Source organism: Hyperolius riggenbachi, chromosome 6 (genome assembly GCF_040937935.1).
Source record: "Hyperolius riggenbachi isolate aHypRig1 chromosome 6, aHypRig1.pri, whole genome shotgun sequence".
NCBI lineage: Eukaryota > Metazoa > Chordata > Amphibia > Anura > Hyperoliidae > Hyperolius > Hyperolius riggenbachi.
In genome coordinates, this window is record NC_090651.1 from 373266471 (window position 1) to 373282971 (window position 16501).

At 48.0% G+C, this 16501-nt stretch overlaps 1 protein-coding gene across 4 annotated transcripts in view; it reads right to left on the minus strand.

Annotated features, from left to right (window-relative positions):
* LOC137521951 (zonadhesin-like) overlaps positions 1 to 16501 on the minus strand; it is a 173262-nt gene that overhangs the window by 24224 nt on the left and 132537 nt on the right. For all 4 annotated transcript variants that reach the window (XM_068241908.1, XM_068241910.1, XM_068241909.1 and 1 more), the window contains one exon: positions 14569 to 14628. In XM_068241908.1, the coding sequence (XP_068098009.1) occupies positions 14569 to 14628 (60 nt within the window). The remainder of the gene's footprint in view (positions 1 to 14568; positions 14629 to 16501) is intronic.

The following is a 16501-nucleotide window of genomic DNA, read 5'->3' on the forward strand; positions in this document are numbered from 1 at the left end:
AGGTGGATTCTGATTGGCTGTTGTAGGCTCCACCCACATTTCTGAATATTAATCCCAGTCACCCAGTGGCCAACTGTGTCAAGTTTGAGAACTCTGCCATTAACAGTGTAAGAATGGCTGCAGTTTATATTTTCCCATGTAAACAATTTAGTTGTTGGCGCTGCCCATTTTTTCTAACCTTGACATACAGTCACTCAATTACCAAATTGATGAGCTTTGGGGCCCTTGGTATTAATAATATGTATATTCCCATTGAAATAAAAAAAATCTGATTGGCTGTTTGTGGCTCCACCCCTTTTCTGAATTTGAACCCCAGTCACCCGGTGACCAACTGTACCAGGTTTTATGCTGGGTACACACGATGAGATTTCCCGTTCGATTTGCGGATCGATTCGATGAAATCAAACATGTTCGATTGGATTTCGATCGTTTTTTCCGTCGATTTTGCATACCTATCATGAAAAAAATGATCGAAATGCAATCGAACATGTTTGAAATAATCTAATCGATCCGTTCGATCCCGGGAATCGAACGGGAAATCTCATCGTGTGTACCCAGCATTAGACTTATGCCATTAACAGTGCAATAATGGCAGCATCAATTTAAATATTCCCCTTGAAAACCAATAGGTGAATTTTGATTGGTGCTTGTAGACTCCACCCACTTTTCTGAATATTTATCAGATTCACCCAGTGACCAACTGTGCAAAGTTTGAGAACCCTGCCATTAACAATGTAAGAATGGCTGAAGTTTACATTTTCCCAGTGAAACTTGTATTTGGCTCCACCCATTGTTTCTACCCTTGACATACTGTCATTCAATGACCAAGTTTGTGAGTTTTCGGGTTCCTGGCATCAAAATTGTGTCAATGGAAGCAGTTTATCCAGCAAAGAAATCTGATTGGCTGTTTGTGGCTCCGCCCCCTTTAGGGGATTTGAACCCCAGTCACTTAATGACCGACTGTAGCAGGTTTGAGGCCTCTGCCATTAACAGTATAAGAATGACAGCAGTTTAAATATTCCCCTTGAAAATCAATAGGTGAATTTTGATTGGCTGTTGTAGGCTCCACCTATTTTTCTGAATATTAATCCCAGTCACCCAATGACCAACTGTGTCAAGTTTGAGAACCCTGCAATTAAAGAGAGTCTGAAGTGTCCTAAAAATGAGGTTTTTACTTTAAAAACCTTGTAACATAATTTCCCCTATTAAAACGCTGCATCTCCATAGCTGAAAAAGCAATAAATCACCCCAAACTGTCTGAGGCACATCGCGGGGCTCCTTCCGCGTAGAGTTGGGCCGAACCTTTGATTTTAGGTTCGCGAACTTCCGCGGAAGGTTCGGTTCACGTTAAAGTTCGCGAACCGCAATAGACTTCAATGGGGATGCGAACTTTGAAAAAAAAAAATAATTATGCTGGCCACAAAAGTGATGGAAAAGATGTTTCAAGGGGTCTAACACCTGGAGGGGGGGATGGCGGAGTGGGATACATGCCAAAAGTCCCCGGGAAAAATCTGGATTTGACGCAAAGCAGCGTTTTAAGGGCAGAAATCACATTGAATGCTAAATGACAGGCCTAAAGTGCTTTAAAACATCTTGCATGTGTATACATCAATCAGGTAGTGTAATTAAGGTATTGCTTCACACTGACACACCAAACTCACCGTGTAACGCACCGCAAACAGCTGTTTGTGTAGTGACGGCCGTGCTGGACTGGTGCGCACCATGGCGAGAGTGCAGGTTTTGGTGGCTTTACAGCCCATATGGTCGCCTGGCTGATGTAGCTGAATGACAGAACAGTGACTGTCCAGCTGATCAAATTTGGTCTGACCACAATGAGGCAACGACCTTATTATCGTGGGTGTGCCCCCCGAGACACTCATCTAGGCGCCGGTCATTGCTTCATTGTGATACGCAAGCCCCTTCACCACGGCAAGGTAATGATCACGAAGGGGAATGGGCGCATGTACATGCCTTTTCTTTTGTTGTTGCAGCTGCCCGCAGTGCATCCAGAAAAATTAGGCAGTCATGTACACGCACCAGAAAAATTATTACAGCGGCCGCTGCTAGCAGCGGCCTAAAAAATTCAGCAATCCGCCTGGAGTCCCGGACCCTGTTGGTGGTGGCGGAGAAGGTAGTCAAGCGGCCTGCAGGCAGACATGCTGTGTGGAGGGACTGGGAGCGACTTAGTCTTCTTGGGGCAGGCCAGGCAGCCAGTCACACGGCGTGCAGGCAGAGATGCTGTGTGTGCGGGGACTGACTTAGTCTTGGGGCGGGCAGCAGCCCTCCGGGATCCATGCCTCATTCATTTTGATAAAGGTGAGGTACTTAACACTTTTGTGACTTAGGCGACTTCTCTTCTCTGTGACAATGCCTCCAGCTGCTTAAGGTCCTTTCTGACAGGACGCTTGCGGCAGGGCAGGAGAGAAGTTGGATGGCAAATTGGGACAGCTCTGGCCACAGGTCAAGCCTGCGCACCCAGTAGTTCAAGGGTTCCTCATCGCTGTTCACAGCAGTGTCTACATCCACACTTAAGGCCAGGTAGTCGGCTACCTGCCGTTCCAGGCGTTGGTGGAGGGTGGATCCAGAAGGGCTACGGCGAGGCGTTGGACTAAAGAACGTCCGCATGTCCGACATCACCATGAGATCGCTGGAGCATCCTGTCTTTGACTGCGTGGACACGGGAGGAGGATTAGTGGCAGTGGTACCTTGCTGGCGTTGTGCCGTCACATCACCCTTAAAGGCATTGTAAAGCATAGTTGACAGCTTTTTCTGCATGTGCTGCATCCTTTCCACCTTCCGGTGAGTTGGTAACAGGTCCGCCACTTTGTGCCTGTACCGAGGGTCTAGTAGTGTGGCCACCCAGTACAGGTCATTCCCCTTGAGGTTTTTTATACGGGGGTCCCTCAACAGGCAGGACAGCATAAAAGACGACATCTGCACAAAGTCGGATCCAGTACCCTCCATCTCCTCTTGCTCTTCCTCAGTGACGTCAGGTAAGTCAACCTCCTCCCCCCAGCCGCGGCCCGCGAACAATACCACGGGAAGGTTGAGCAGCACAAGCCCCTTGCGACGCCTGCTGCGGTTGTTCTCCTGCCGCTGTCCCCTCCTCCTCCTCCTCCCCCAAAGAAACACCTTGCTCATCATCCTCTGAGTCTGACTCGTCTTCTGCACACGACTTCTCTTCTTCCTCCTCCTCCCCCCTCTGTGCTGCCGCAGGTGTTGAGGAAACAGCTGGGTCTGATGAAAATTGGTCCCATGCCTGTTCCTGCCGTAACGGTTCCTGGTCACGCTCATTCACAGCTTCATCCGCCACTACGCACAGCACGCTCCAAGAGGTAAGCGTAGGGAATTAAGTCGCTGATGGTGCCCTCACTGCGGCTCACCAGGTTGGTCACCTCCTCAAACGGCCGCAAGAGCCTGCATGCATTTTTCATCAGTGTCCAGTTGTCGGGCCAGAACATCCCCATCTTCCCAGACTGTTTCATTCTACTGTAGTTGTAGAGGTAGTGGGTCACGGCTTTCTTCTGTTCTAGCAGGCGGGAGAACATGAGCAGGGTCGAGTTCCAGCGAGTCGGGCTATCGCAAATGAGGCGTCTCACCGGCATGTTGTTTTTGCGCTGAATTTCCGCAAAGCGTGCCATGGCTGTGTAAGACCGCCTCAAATGCCCACAGAACTTCCTGGCCTGCTTCAGGACATTCGCTAAGCCAGGGTACTTTGCCACAAATCTTTGAACCACTAGATTCATGACATGTGCCATGCAGGGTATGTGTGTCAGCTTCCCCATATGCAAAGCGGCAAGCAGATTGCTGCCGTTGTCGCACACCACGTTGCCTATCTCCAGGTGGTGCGGGGTCAGCCACTCATCCACCTGTTTCTTAAGAGCAGCCAGGAGAGCTGCTCCAGTGTGACTCTCCGCTTTGAGACAAGACATGTCTAAGATGGCGTGACAGCGTCGTACCTGGCATGCAGCATAGGCCCTGCGGAGCTGGGGCTGTGTAGCTGGAGAGGAGAACTGCCACTCAGCCAAGGAGGAGGAGGACAGCGAAGAGCATGTAGCAGGAGGAGAGGAGGTGGCAGGAGGCCTGCCTGCAAGCCGTGGAGGTGTCACAATTTGGTCCGCTGCGCCCTGCTTGCCATCGTTCACCACCAGGTTCACCCAATGGGCTGTGTAGGTAATGTAGCGGCCCTGCCCGTGCTTGGCAGACCAGGCATCCGTGGTCAGGTGTACCCTTGACCCAACGCTCTTCGCAAGAGATGACACCACTTGCCTCTCAACTTCACGGTGCAGTTGGGGTATGGCCTTTCTCGAAAAATAAGTGCGGCCTGGCATCTTCCACTGCGGTGTTCCGATGGCCACAAATTTACAGAAGGCCTCAGAGTCCACCAGCCGGTATGGTAACAGCTGCCGAGCTAACAGTTCCGCCACGCCAGCTGTCAGACGCCGGGCAAGGGGGTGACTGGTCGAAATTGGCTTCTTCCGCTCAAACATTTCCTTCACGGACACCTGACTGCTGCTGTGGGCAGAGGAGCAGGAACCGCTCAAGGGCAGAGGCGGAGTGGAGGAGGGTGCCTGTGAAGGTGGAAGGGAGAAAGCGGCAGAAGCAGATAATGCACCTGATGGAGGAGGAAGAGGAGAAGGAGGGTGGCTTTGCTTTTGTGTGCTGCTGCTGCTTTTGCTCAGGTGGCCATCCCATTGCTGTTTGTGCCTTTTCTCCAGGTGCCTTCGTAAGGCACTTGTCCCTACATGAGTGTTGGCCTTTCCACGGCTCAATTTTTGTTGGCAGAGCGAACAGATGGCTTTGGTCCGATCTGAGGCACACACATTAAAAAATTTCCACACCGCTGAGCCACCCTGGGATGTGGGCACTATGGGGACCTCAGCAGCTGATGCTGAAGGGCAAGTTGGCTGGCTGTACATAGGTGGCGATACATGGTGCCGGACTCTGCCACCAGCTGTTTCTGACGAAGAGCTGCCCCAGCTTCTTTCAGCAACTTCTCTCCTCCTACTACTCTCTGACTCCCCCTCTGAACTGTTCCCCTCTTCATCCCCTCTATTGGGAACATACAGAGGATCCCTATCATCGTCATCATCGTAGTCATCCTGCCCAGCTTCGCTTGCCTCAGACAAATCCAAACATGCACCATCAGTAGGTCCTTCATCCTCCTGACACGTTACATCCATAATGTTGCCGCGTAACTCAGACATATGAGCTGGTGAAAATTCATCTGGCTGTAACAACAATGGCTGTGCATCAGTGATTTCACCCCTAAATAATTATTGCGAAGTGTCAAATGCAGCGGAAGTGGTGCTAGTAGTAGCGCTGGTGGCTGAGCAAGATGAGGTGTTCTGTGTCGCTAAATACTCAACCACGTCCTGACAATCTTGGGAGGTGATGGGACGTGCCTTCTTCCGAGCACTGTACTGTGGGCCAGGTCCACACGAAATTACATTTACACGACCTCGCGCAGACCTGCCGGGTGGCCTTCCTCTGGCTCTGGCACTACCTCTTCCTCTACCTGTTTTGTCCATATCGGGTATGCACGGAGTGGTATATCACACTGCGTGCACTCACGTAGGTAGGTGGGTTCACTTAACTGCACAGGTATGCGCACTGATGCGGTGGGTTCACTGAACAGAACAGGTATACAGTGGCGGGTTCACAGAACAGGTATGCAGTGGCAGGTTCACTGAACACAACAGGTATGCAGTGGCGGGTTCACTAAACAGTACAGGTATACAGTGGCAGGTTCACAGAACAGGTATGCAGTGGCAGGTTCACTGAACACAACAGGTATGCAGTGGCGGGGTCACTAAACAGGTATACAGTGGCGGGTCCATTGAACAGAACAGGTATGCAGTGGCGGGTTCACTGAACACAACAGGTATGCAGTGGTGAGTTCACTGAACAGGTATGCAGTGGTGGGTTCACAGAACAGGTATGCAGTGGTGGGTTCACAGCACAGGTATGCAGTGGTGGGTTCACTGAACAGGTATACAGTGGCGGGTCCACTGAACAGAACAGGTATGCAGTGGCGGGTTCACTAAACAGAACAGGTATACAGTGGCGGGTTCACAGAACAGGTATGCAGTGGCAGGTTCACTGAACACAACAGGTATGCAGTGGCGGGGTCACTAAACAGGTATACAGTGGCGGGTCCACTGAACAGAACAGGTATGCAGTGGCGGGTTCACTGAACAGAACAGGTATACAGTGGCGGGTTCACTAAACAGTACAGGTATACAGTGGCAGGTTCACAGAACAGGTATGCAGTGGCAGGTTCACTGAACACAACAGGTATGCAGTGGCAGGGTCACTAAACAGGTATACAGTGGCGGGTCCACTGAACAGAACAGGTATGCAGTGGCGGGTTCACTGAACACAACAGGTATGCAGTGGTGGGTTCACTGAACAGGTATGCAGTGGTGGGTTCACAGAACAGGTATGCAGTGGTGGGTTCACAGCACAGGTATGCAGTGGTGGGTTCACTGAACAGGTATACAGTGGCGGGTCCACTGAACAGAACAGGTATGCAGTGGCGGGTTCACTAAACAGAACAGGTATACAGTGGCGGGTTCACAGAACAGGTATGCAGTGGCAGGTTCACTGAACACAACAGGTATGCAGTGGCGGGGTCACTAAACAGGTATACAGTGGCGGGTCCACTGAACAGAACAGGTATGCAGTGGCGGGTTCACTGAACAGAACAGGTATACAGTGGCGGGTTCACAGAACAGGTATGCAGTGGCAGGTTCACTGAACACAACAGGTATGCAGTGGCGGGGTCACTAAACAGGTATACAGTGGCGGGTCCACTGAACAGAACAGGTATGCAGTGGCGGGTTCACTGAACACAACAGGTATGCAGTGGTGGGTTCACTGAACAGGTATGCAGTGGTGGGTTCACAGAACAGGTATGCAGTGGTGGGTTCACAGCACAGGTATGCAGTGGTGGGTTCACTGAACAGGTATACAGTGGCGGGTCCACTGAACAGAACAGGTATGCAGTGGCGGGTTCACAAAACAGAACAGGTATACAGTGGCGGGTTCACAGAACAGGTATGCAGTGGCAGGTTCACTGAACACAACAGGTATGCAGTGGCGGGGTCACTAAACAGGTATACAGTGGCGGGTCCACTGAACAGAACAGGTATGCAGTGGCGGGTTCACTAAACAGAACAGGTATACAGTGGCGCATTCACAGAACAGGTATGCAGTGGCAGGTTCACTGAACACAACAGGTATGCAGTGGCGGGGTCACTAAACAGGTATACAGTGGCGGGTCCACTGAACAGAACAGGTATGCAGTGGCGGGTTCACTGAACACAACAGGTATGCAGTGGCGGGTTCACAGAACAGGTATGCAGTGGTGGGTTCACAGAACAGGTATGCAGTGGTGGGTTCACAGCACAGGTATGCAGTGGTGGGTTCACTGAACAGGTATGCAGTGGTGGGTTCACAGCACAGGTATGCAGTGGTGGGTTCACAGCACAGGTATGCAGTGGTGGGTTCACTGAACAGGTATGCAGTGGTGGGTTCACAGAACAGGTATGCAGTGGCAGGTTCACTGAACAGGTATGCAGTGGTGGGTTCACTGAACAGGTATGCAGTGGTGGGTTCACTAAACAGGTATGCAGTGGTGGGTTCACAGAACAGGTATGCAGTGGCAGGTTCACTGAACAGGTATGCAGTGGTGGGTTCACAGCACAGGTATGCAGTGGTGGGTTCACTGAACAGGTATGCAGTGGTGGGTTCACAGCACAGGTATGCAGTGGTGGGTTCACAGAACAGGTATGCAGTGGTGGGTTCACAGCACAGGTATGCAGTGGTGGGTTCACAGCACAGGTATGCAGTGGTGGGTTCACAGAACAGGTATGCAGCCAGACAGGAACAAGTTAAGCCTAACTAATCTTTCCCTGAGAGACAGTCTGCAGCAGCTCGCCCTACTCTCACTAACGCAGGCAGCACACGAGTGACCGTAATGGCCGCCGCTGCCTGCCTTATATAAGGGGGGGTGGGGCTCCAGGGGCTAGTGTAGCCTAATTGGCTACACTGGGCCTGCTGACTGTGATGTAGAGGGTCAAAGTTGACCCTCCATGTGCATTATGGGGCGAACCGAACTTCCGCAAAGGTTCGCCTGCGGGATGCGAACGCGAACCACTGAAGTTCGCATGGAACCGTTCGCAGGCGAACCGTTCGGCCCAACTCTACTTCCGCATAGAGGCAGAGCTTTAGGCTGCAGCTCTACCTCTACACGAGTCCATCACGGCGGATCGCCGCCTCTGCCCGCCCCTTTCAGTCTTCCTTCATTGAGAGGTGGGGGGGGGGGAGAGGAGGCGATCAGCGCTAATTGACACGCATGGAGGCAGAGCTGCTGCCCAAAGCTCTGCCTCCTTAGGGCAGCAAAATCCACGACCAAGAAAGTCGTGGATTTTGCTTGAGGAGTTTGGGGTGATTTATTCCTTATTCAGCCGCGGGAATGTGGCGTTTTATTAGGGGCAATGAAGTTAGAGTAAAAACCTCATTTTAGAAGACTTCAGAGTCTCTTTAACAGTATAAGAATGGCTGCAGCTTATATTTTCCCATGTAAAAAGTTAGTTGTTTTTGGCTCCGCCCATTGTTTCTAACCTTGACATTCAGTCACTCAATGACTAAGTTTATGAACTTTGGGGTCCTTGGCATCAATAAGTTGCATTTTTTCCACTGAAATTAAACAAATCTGAATGTTTGTAGCTCCATCCCTGTCCAGAATTTGAACCCCAGTCACCCAATGACAGACCGTACCAGTTTTGTAGCCTCTGCCATTAACAGTGTAAGAATGGCAGCAATGTAAATATTCCCCTTGAAAATCAATAGGTATATTTTGGCTGTTGTAGGCTCCACCCACTTTCCTGAATATTAATCCCATTCACCCAGTGACCAACTGTTAAGTTTGAGAACCTTGCCATTAACAGTGTAAGAATGGCTGCAGTTTATATTTTTTCATGTAAAAAATGTAGTTGTTGGCTCCGCCCACTTTTTCTAACCTTGACATATAGCCACTCAATGACTAAGTTTATTAGCTTTGGGGTCCTTAGTATCAATAATCTGTATAGCCCTATATAAATTAAACAAATATGAATGGCTGCTTGTGGCTCCACCCCTTTCCAGAATTTGAACCCCAGTCACCCACTGACCGACTGTACCAGGTTTGAGGCATCTTCTATTAACAGTATAAAAATGGCAGCAATTTGCATATTCCCCTTGAAAATCGATAGGTGAATTTTGATTGGATGTTGAAGGCTCTACCCACTTTCCTGAATATTAATCTCAAACACCCAGTGACCAACTGGGCAAAGTTTGAGAACCCTGCCAATAACAGTGTAAGAATGGCTGCAGTTGATATTTTACCAGTAAAATGTGTATTTGGCTCTGCCCACTTTTTGTAACCTTTTCACACAGTCACTCAATGACCAAGTTTGTGAGGTTTCAGGTTCCTGGCATCTAAAATGTGTGAATGGAAGCAGTTTATCCACCATGGAAATCTGTTTGGCTGTTTTTGGCTCCTCCCCTTTAGTGATTTTAAACCCTAGTCACCCACTGTAGCAAGTTTGAAGCCTCTGCCATAAACAGTGTAAGAATGGCAGCAGTTTAAATATTCATCTTGAAAATAAACAGGTGAATTCTCATTGGCTATTATAGGCTCCACCCACTTCCCTGAATATTATTCTCAGTCACCCAGTGACCAAGTGTGCCAAGTTTGAGACCCCTGCGATTAACAGTGTAAGAATGGCTGCAGTTTACATTTTCCCATTGAAAATAAATGGCTGAAATTTGATTGGCTGTTTAATGCCCCGCCCCTTTTCCTGGATTTGTCACCTCGGTCACCAAGTGACCAGCTGTGCCAAGTGTGGGGACTCTGACTTGATTACTGTGAGAATGGCAGCCTTTTACATTTTTTTTCCATTGACATGAATGGGTGAAATCTGATTTGCTGTTTGTAGCTCCGCCCACGTGTGCAGGGGGGATGCAAGACCCCCAGAACATATCATCTCAGGTAGCAAGGAATCTGCATACCAAGTTTCATTCAAATCGGTCAAGCTGTCTTTGATCGCGGCACATACACACACACACACACACACATCCGATTTTATATATATGTTACGGCCAGAACCCGAAGTTTGGCCACTTCTAATTCTGGCCGGCCAATGTGCGAAGTGGCCGCTGCGCTGTGGCCAATGTGAGAAATGGGAATGAATAATGTAACATTAATGTATCTGCTGGCCCCAGCGCAGCGGCCAAATGTATTGCAACTTAGTTATTTTAATGAAATTAAGCCGGCGGCAATGTAGCAGATGAAGCCGCTGGCTTTTTCTCTGCCTCTCTCTCCTTCTCTTATTATGGGCAGCCGGCGGAGACACGCGTGTCCCCTCCAGAGTCTATCGTCGCGGCAGGGAAGCCTGCCGTTCTTGCAGAGCGGGTGCTGGCAGAAGCAATGTCTGCAGCCTCCCCGCTCTGCTTTCCTGGCGAGACGAACGACGAAATACATGCATGTTACATGAATCATTCCATTCCTCACATTGGCCGCAGCGCAGCGGCCACTTCGCACATTGGCCGGCCAGAACCCGAAGTGGCCGGCCAGAATTAGAAGTGGCCAAACTTCGGGTTTTGGCCAGTGGCGTAGCTATGGAGCTCGGGGCCCCGGTGCGAGTTTTACATTGGGCCCCCCCAAGCACTCTATACGTAACACTTGATACAGCGCAACAAAACCTACCAAGATCATCTACAGTATTAGAGGTGCAAGAAGGGGATGGGGAACAGTGTGTTAATGATTAATACCATTCAAAGCATCTATAGAAGTGATTTTTACCACCACAGGACCAATGAACAGCTAATACTTTGGTTTAGGAAGGGCCCCATGGGGCCCCTCTGGCCCAAGGGCCCCGATGCGGTCGCTATCTCTGCAACCCCTATTGCTACGCCTCTGGTTTTGGCCGTAACATATATAGATAACGGGAAAAAAAATCTAAAAATACACTAGTTCTCCAATTCCATCTCCTATAGTTTAAAAATAAGCAATGCTGCTATAAATAAAACCCACACATTGTATTTGGTCTTTAGTCCCGGCTATCACATAATTACAGTTCCTAGTGCAATGTAAGGTGACAATACATTATCTGGACTATTGTAACATAGCACTTTCTGGACTACCAACGAACAGACTGGCACCGCTCCAATCTATACTGAACTCAGCTGCTTGTCTCATTCAACTTCCTTTCTGCTCTTCCTCCGCTGCTCCTCTCTGCCAAGTTCTTCATTGGCTACCAATTAACCAGAGGATCTAGTTCAACTCTTAAAGAGACTGAAGTCTCCTAAAATTCAGCTTTTTATTTCAAAAATCTCTTTAACATTATTGCCCTAACTAAAATGCCGCATTCCCATGGCTGAACTCTAACTAAATCCCCCCAAACTCCCCGGGGCACACTGCGGGGAGCGCTTCCGTGAGAGGCAGAGCTTTCGGCTGCAGCTCTGCCTCTACACGCGTCTATCAGCGCGTATCTCCGCCTCAGCCCGCCCCTCTCAGTCTTCCTTCACAGAGAGGGGTGGGGGAGAGGCGGAGATCCGCCGGCAGATTGACGCACATAGAGGCAGAGCTGCAGCTGAAAGCTCTGCCTCCCAGGGCAGCAAAATCCACTACCAAGAAAAGTCGTGGATTTTGCAAGGGAAGTTTGGGGGGATTTAGTTACAGTTCAGCCGCGGGGATGTGGCGTTTTAGTGAGGGCAATAATGTTAAATAGATTTTTGCAATAAAAAGCTGCATTTTAGAAGACTTCAGTGTTTCTTTAAAGGGAGTGTCCAAGCTAAAGATAAAAAAAGATCCACTTACCTGGGGCTTCCTCCAGCCCGTGGCAGCCATCCTGTGCCCTCGCCGCAGCTCCGGAGGCTCCCGGTCTTCTTCGCTGCAGAACCTGACCTCGCCAGGTCGGGTTCCGGGTCGGCCTCTTCTGCACTCCACGGCGCGGGTCACTTGGTCCGGGCGACGTCATCAGGACTGTACTGCGCAGGATGTTTGCTTTAAATCCAACTTACAAAGCTCTCCACAATCTTTCTCCTGTGTACATCTCCTCACTAGTTTCCAGATACCAATTTAATCAAAATCTCAGATCTGCACAGGACCTTCTATTGTCCTCCTCTAGAATAACCTCCTCACATTCACATATACAAGATTTCACACATGCTTCACCCTTCCTCTGGAATCCTTTGTCACAACACATCTGTCACTCACCAACCTTTGATATCTTTAACCTTTTGGGGGCCGCCTGCATTAGATCCTATGTCACACTTTTGGCTGTTCTAGCCTGATGCGGCATAGGATCTACCCGCCCGCCGTTTCCGCTCCAGACGTGATCATGTGCACCCGAGAGGGGAGATTAACTGTCATATGACAGCTGACATCTCCCCTCAGTGATCAGCAGCCATCGCGTATAGTTTGGGTACTTTGGATATCCGATTCGGATTGGAAAATTTTAAACTCGGATATCCGACCCGGATCAGGTATCTGGGTATCTGGATCAGAATTAGATCCAGATAGTGAAAAGCGGTATCCGAGCAGCACTGATGGACAGTTTGGAATAGTTTGGGGGGGGGGGGGGGGGGGATAGCTATATCCAATAGTTCATCAGCTTTTGGCACATTCTTTTGACTACCTGCAGTCACCACATGTACAAGATGACAAGCGTCTCACCGGTATTTGCCACCACACAAACATCTCATTAGATGCTGTCTGCAAGGGTTCCAAACATTTATTTAAACACAAACACAATTCCAGCAATAAGACTTACACCGTGGTTCCCTGCAAACAGGGCCTTTGTGCATAAAACTGCTTTTCAATAAAACGCAATTCAAAAGTGCATCCAAAGTTGTGCAAATAACTTGCCCACTCTTCCACCCGACCAAGGTTTCCCTGTTACGGAATCATCGGGGTGATGGAAAGTGAACAATTAAGTGGGCAATATATAGATAAATTACACTTTGAAGTTACATAATTAGCCATCCTTCACTGCAGGATAGTGATGATCGTAATGAGCAAAATTACGATTTTGCAAAATTTTGCGTCCATTTTCGCAATTACGCCTGTACAAAATTACGATTTGCAAACTAAATTGATTTCATAGTCATTCGTAATTTCGCATAAAAAGTTGCAACATTTTTGTGAAAAAACGATTTTTCTTTGCATTTTTTCAAATCGATTTTCTCAAAAACTACAATGTATTTTTGAAAAATTCTTTATCTGACTTGTATTCTCCCTAACATATGTACCAATTTGGGTAGCAATAGCATGTATGGGAGCTTTGCTATTAACCGCTAAAGTCGGCACAAAATTACGTGAAAATTACACCGAAAATTACGCGAAATTATGAAAATCGACTACTACATACGAAATCAATTACGATTTTCCCCGAAATTTCGCATTACGATTACGATGCGTTAATGCAAATTCCGATGCAAAATTTCACATATGCAAAATTTCGGCCCACCACTGCTGCAGGATCATACTCCCATAGTGTTTCAGTGCCTTGGGTTCTACTCATTGGGAAGAAGCAGTCACCTGACCCATCCCCTAGCAGCTCCAACAGGCCGAAAAGTATCATGGGTAATGTAGTTTTTTGCTGTCAAAGTAGTTTTCATGGCTTAGAGCCTCAACCAGCCGCTATGCTACCTGGGAAATCCAGTTCCAAATATTGGGGCTGGTCTGACCTGCTGCCTGGAACGGGTCAGATCCTTCTCAGCAACGATGCCAGTAATAGCCAGTAATACTTATATAAAAAGTGCACAGTGACACTAGAATGTAAATAGTAGTCGTCAGTAGGATTCCATTAATAAGTTAATCCAAAATCAATTCATGTCAAACAATAGCAGAAATTGGCCCATATGTAATTCGCCTTTGCTCTCGCGTTTTCTCCTAGGAGATAATTTCTCATCTTTAATTTAAAATAACTTTTAAGCACTTTGCAATGGAAAAAAAAAAAAACATACAAAAAGAAGGTGAAAAATTACTGTAAAAATTATTTTGAGTAACACAGTACAGACAGTTGATAGACAATAACAATCCTATGTTCAGCATAAATGCACAATGATACTGATTATCAGTAGAGATGCTCAAATCCAAATCCGGGTGAAACCCGATAGTTGCTATCCGGATTTCACCCAGTAAACCTGTGCGGGGTGGGCGGGGCGTCAAGCTTACCTGTCTGACGTCTTCTTAGGTCCGTACCTCGGCGCCTCCCACGATGCGGTCCATGCGACTACAAACACTTCCTCCTTCAACACAGAAGGAGGAAGTGTTTGTAGTCACGTGACTGCCGCGTGGGACGCATTGTGGGAGGCGCTGAGGGACGGACTGAAGAAGACGCCAGACAGGTAAGCTTGACCCCCAACCCCGCACAGGTAACTGGGAGATATCCGGATAGCAACTATCGGGATTCACCCAGATTCGGATTTGAGCATCCCTAATTATCAGCTAATTAGCTCAGTAAGTATTAACACTCTATAAAAAGCGTTTTTAGAATAGATTTAATTGTCTCTTACCTGGCCCAGTGTGAGATCCCTGAGTCTCCCTGTCCTCTTGTGACGTACCTTCACTGTCATCTGTTCATCACAAAAAGTTCATAATTAGACACATAAGAATTATAAAACAATTTTAAATAAAATCATTGAGGGCTCATTCACACTAAGGGTGGTCAATGGCCATACATGGTACAATTTTTCATTTTTTTTCAATTAGATAATTTAGTTTGATTATTCCGTTAGATCGAATATAAAGATTTTTCCAGCATGTCCGATCAGATTTTTCTCGAAAAAACAGGATAATCGTTCAAATTTCTTGATCGAAAAAAAAAAATGTTTTCAACTTTCATTCGATTCGATCATTTAGATCGAATAAACAGGAACATCGAATGTTTTTATTGTATCATGTATGGGCACCATAAGGGTGTTTTTGCCCTTTTTTCAAGCGCGGGCAATTTTCAAAATCGCCCTAAAAACGCTTGTGCAATGATTCTCTATGGGAGAGCTGACATCTGAGCGGTTCGTTTCCGATCCACTCAGAAAAGCGCTGCATGGGCCATTTTTGAGGCAATTTTGCGTCAATGGTAGGTATATGAAAAACGCAAAACACGCACAAAATCTTTGTGCGGCGATTGCGTTCACGCTTTTAAGAATAAATACATTGTATGTATTATTTTCCGGTTCAAAGAGTTCACTTCCTGACTTCCTGTCAGGAAGTGCAAAGACGCAATCGCTCAGCAAAAGTGCGAAGAAAAGCGCTTTTACAAAAAATGCAGCGCACAGGTAATCGCTGGGAAAGGGGAAAAACCGCTTAAAAAAGGCCCAATGCGAACACTAATGCACGGCCCTTGAGAAAGCCGGCAAAACGTCGGGGAAGCTGCCCGCCTCGCATGGGACTCCACGCCGTCCCGACCTCTGCTCAGACACCCTAGTGAGGCCCATGCCATCGCCTCCTCCAGCAACACTGCCTCCACAGGAGACGGGGACAAACACTGCTAGCAGCCTGGAACCTCATAGCAACCTGCACCGCTACATGCTGACAAAGGAAACTTTCAAGGTACATGTCCTCTTCACCCCAGAGCACCAGCTTGGTTTGGTGGCCAGCATGCTATGCAGTCGTCACCCAGGAACATGGTGAGATGAACTTTTCCATACATTTGTGATGTCATGGCGAGATGATTGGCCTTTTATATTCCATGCTATGGAGCACATGTGATGATCTGTAGGTACATCCTGGTCAGACATCGTCTTGGTGACTGCTATTTGTGATACTTCTGCCTGCCATGCCATGCTTTGAGGGCTGAACTGCTTGTTGCTTAGCTGCATGATTCCTGCAAAACTGATATCCAGGCTGGTGCTGACCTTGCTGGAATGTCCCTGCATTTAGTCTTTGCCTGACCTTCCCGAGTCATTCTGGAGATGGACATGGCGTATTGATTATACGCAGTTCAACACGCGTACGTTAAAGAAGGGCGCCGGGAAAAAAGGGCGCACGGTTTTAAACGATAATCATGAATAACGTTTTAAAAAAAAATTGTGCTATATTTCGTTTAAAAATAATGTTTTATAAAGTTATAAATCATTAAATAATGTGTATGAAATCGGCAATTGTACAAACGTTAATCTTCCCTGTTTAAAAAGTGATATTTATAATAACATTTTATAAAACATTAATAAGAATGTTACTAAAGCTATACCTAACCCTACTCTCACACAGAACCCTCCCTGTACCTATCCCTAACCCCTAGACCCCCCGGGTGGTGCCTAAACCTAAGACCCCCCTGGTGGTGCCTAAACCTAAGACCCCCCTGGGGGGTCTTAGGTTTAGGTGGTGCCTAAACCTAAGACCCCCCTGGTGGTGCCTAAACCTAAGACTCCCCTGGTGGTGCCTAAACCTAAGAACCCCCTGTTGGTGCCTAAACCTAACACCCCCCTGTTGGTGCCTAAACCTAAG